This window comes from Drosophila mauritiana, chromosome X (assembly GCF_004382145.1).
Source record: "Drosophila mauritiana strain mau12 chromosome X, ASM438214v1, whole genome shotgun sequence".
NCBI classification, from domain to species: Eukaryota; Metazoa; Arthropoda; class Insecta; order Diptera; family Drosophilidae; genus Drosophila; species Drosophila mauritiana.
The window spans coordinates 18,558,600-18,561,662 of record NC_046672.1 but is presented as its reverse complement, the minus strand read 5'-3'; the positions used below and the strand labels follow the sequence as shown (position 1 = coordinate 18,561,662).

The 3,063-nt window shown below is 46.2% G+C and overlaps 1 protein-coding gene across 1 annotated transcript; it reads left to right on the top strand.

Moving 5' to 3' along the window:
* Window positions 1-289: 289 nt before the first annotated feature.
* LOC117147778 (cofilin/actin-depolymerizing factor homolog) lies at window positions 290-939 on the top strand. The gene has a single exon (XM_033314814.1). It carries the CDS (start codon window positions 418-420, stop codon window positions 862-864), a length of 447 nt encoding a protein of 148 aa, XP_033170705.1. The 5' UTR covers window positions 290-417; the 3' UTR covers window positions 865-939.
* The last annotated feature ends 2,124 nt before the right edge of the window (window positions 940-3,063 follow it).

The following is a 3,063-nucleotide window of genomic DNA, read 5'->3' as shown; positions in this document are numbered from 1 at the left end:
CATGGACAAAAGTGCTTACAAACAGTTCTAAATTTATCTCTATTTGATTGGGTTGCAGGAAAGTGTGGGCTCTGGAGCAGAAGGTGCTGAAGCCATAAATATTCATGGCCCAGTTGCAGCTGCACTGTGGAAAATCAGCATCGTTGTTAAACTTGTAAGGTAAAATCGAAGGTTGCATTTCAACCATATTCGTAGTAATTCAAAGTAAAAAAGCATGGCTACTCGAACAAACAATATTCACAAGTATTGTCATATTATGGATATGATATGCTTTCAATCAACTCTTCATTCACTTTTCTCTCAGTGTGAAATTTGAGCATTCGGCAAGTCTCCGTCTGGATTTCGTACATAAATCAAAATTTCAAAATTTTCAGTCTCTCTGGCCTAAATCTTGGCTGCTGCACTGAATCAACAAGCATGGCATCTGGAATCAATTTGAGCCGCGAGTGCCAGCAAGTGTTCGAGCAGATCCGGAAGCTGAAGCAGCACCGCTACGCTGTCTTCGTCATCCAGGACGAGCGGGAGATCAAGGTGGAGGCGCTGGGAGTTAGGGAGGCGAACTACGACGATTTCCTGACGCATCTGCAATGGGCCGGACCCAATCAGTGCCGCTTCGCCGTCTACGACTATGCGTACCAGCACCAGTGCCAAGGCACGATGTCCACTTGTCTGAAGGAAAAGCTGATCCTGATGCTCTGGTGTCCCACGCTGGCCAGGATCAAGGACAAGATGCTCTACTCCAGCACATTTGCGGTGCTCAAGCGGGAGTTCCCTGGCGTCCAGAAGTGCATCCAGGCCACCGAACCAGAGGAGGCTTGCCGCAATGCTGTCGAGGAGCAGCTGCGCTCCTTGGACAGGGAGTAGTCCTGCTGCTCCTGCAACTTCTGCTCCTCCTACTCATTTCTGAAATATAGTACGGCTCATTCAGTCGGCCGTCGATTTAAATTGCCTTTTGGTGTCGGGTTTTCTTTTTTATGGCGCCTTCAGTGTCCACCATGTCCATGTCCACATCCTCATCCTCATCCACGGCTCGCTCTCGTTCTCGTGTTTCGTTGCCAGGCGCCCCGATTTAATTTGATTTCTCCCGGCATCTAATGAGCCCATTTGGCATATGGATGCCTCTTGAAGCTTGCCACGGGTATCAGCTATAATTTGTTTTGTCCCCAGCTTCCTTCATCGCTCATTATCCGGAGAACGCGCGACTAAAAATACTTTCGCCCGAGTTGCGCGGCTGGTTGGCGAGGGCAAAGTTTTGGCATTCAGACTTTTTTATCTCATCCATAAATCACGGCCAAGTTGAAAAACGCCCCCCATCCCGGCCCCGCGGCTTTCCATATCATTTGGCAAAAGTCTGCGAATTAATCAAATTGACGAGGAGCACGTCACCAATCTCAATTGCTACACTTCAAACAGGATTCTGAATTGAATGTGCTGCTATTCGCGTATTGATTCGCTTATTTCAATTGGAATAGCGAATAACCCATTATGCGAGTTTTCATCTTTCGATCTCCCGCTATCATCGTGTTCATTGCCAGCAGGACATCGTCCTTGCAGTGATGCCCAAGAAAATTAGATGCTTTTCCCAATTATATAGTAATGGTACTAATATATCTATTCAGTACTTAGAATTGAGCTTATGCAAATATGAAAATGTAACTTCATAACAAGAAAAGTACGGGATATGTATTAGTTGTTTAGAAAAATAGATGCCCAGCAATTCTTATCACTTAATTTAACTTGAACATTTCTTTATGGACTGCCAAGGAATCTATCTGAGCCATTTAACAAGTTTATGGTTCGTAATTATGTAAATTCAACTAGGATATTTGGGATACACACAGAGGTTTCTTTTTCGGCAAGGACACCCCATTGGAGGCAGCAAAAAGGACGAATGGGCAGCACTTGGCTGGTAATTTTATCGGCGTGCCCAAACTGTCGTTGGTGACGCTACGAATATCCGTCATATGCCTGGGAAACGAAATGTAAAGAAGGAGCTGATACCACTTGGCAGACGAGATGGTTACGGGGGCGGGGTGATGGGAAGGACATTGACAAGGACGAAAACAAGGATGTCGCTGGAAGAGGAAAATGTGGGCAGCGCTGGGGGAAACAAGGAAAATCGAGACGAAGCAAAAGTTTTCCAAATGAAGCGAGTGAAACGCAAACAGAAAGATAAAAAAACGAGAAATCTCAAAGAGATGCAGTCATAAATTTGCCACCTCCCCCCACCTCCTTTTGGCCACAACAAATGTGGCAAAATCAAAGCAAAGCGAAGCGAAGCGAAAGGAGGCAAAATAGAATGGCGAAAAAACAGGGCTAAAGCGGAACTGGTAACCAAGAACCCGGGGAAATCCACGCAAATCTAGTGGAAAATTAAAATTTTTGCCAATTTATGCGAACGTCAAAAGGCGAAGCCGTTAAGAAGTGACAGCAGAGGGCAGACATCGTGTCTCCGTTTCGAAACTGGCTAAAACCCTTTTGATTTTTGGCCAACGAATTCGCGGCGAACCACGCACGCCCCGAGCGGAAATGAGTTTACCTTTTGGATTTTGGACCGGGCCAAAAATGGGAAATGAAGCTTTTCGGCCGAGACCTGCATGCAAATGCATCTCCACCTCCATCTCCACCTGGTTTAGCTGCCCTTAAATTCACCGACTAATAGCCACTTTTGCAGCTCCCATCTGTAGACCGCCAAAAAAAGAAAAGTTCACTTAAGTTCAGCTCTTTTTCCACCTTGACTCCCGGCTAATCCGATGGAGTTCTTGGAACACCACACCCCGACCACCATTTAGGATTCTATCCCCTTCCTCCAAAGTTGCGTGCATAGAAGCGAGTGTGCAGCATCCTGTCGGGAATGTACGTAATTACCCATTGAATGCCGGATCACGACGACGACGACGATGACGATTTAACTCTTAATGCGTTTGTCAATGGCCAAAACTTTTCCGTTTTTCGATTTTCTTTACAATTTCCCGCCCCGCGAAAGCGAAAGCAGTCATTTCGTCATTTCAACCATTCCTCGACGGCTAAGCGGCTTAGATGCGGGCCAAATCCGAGACAGAT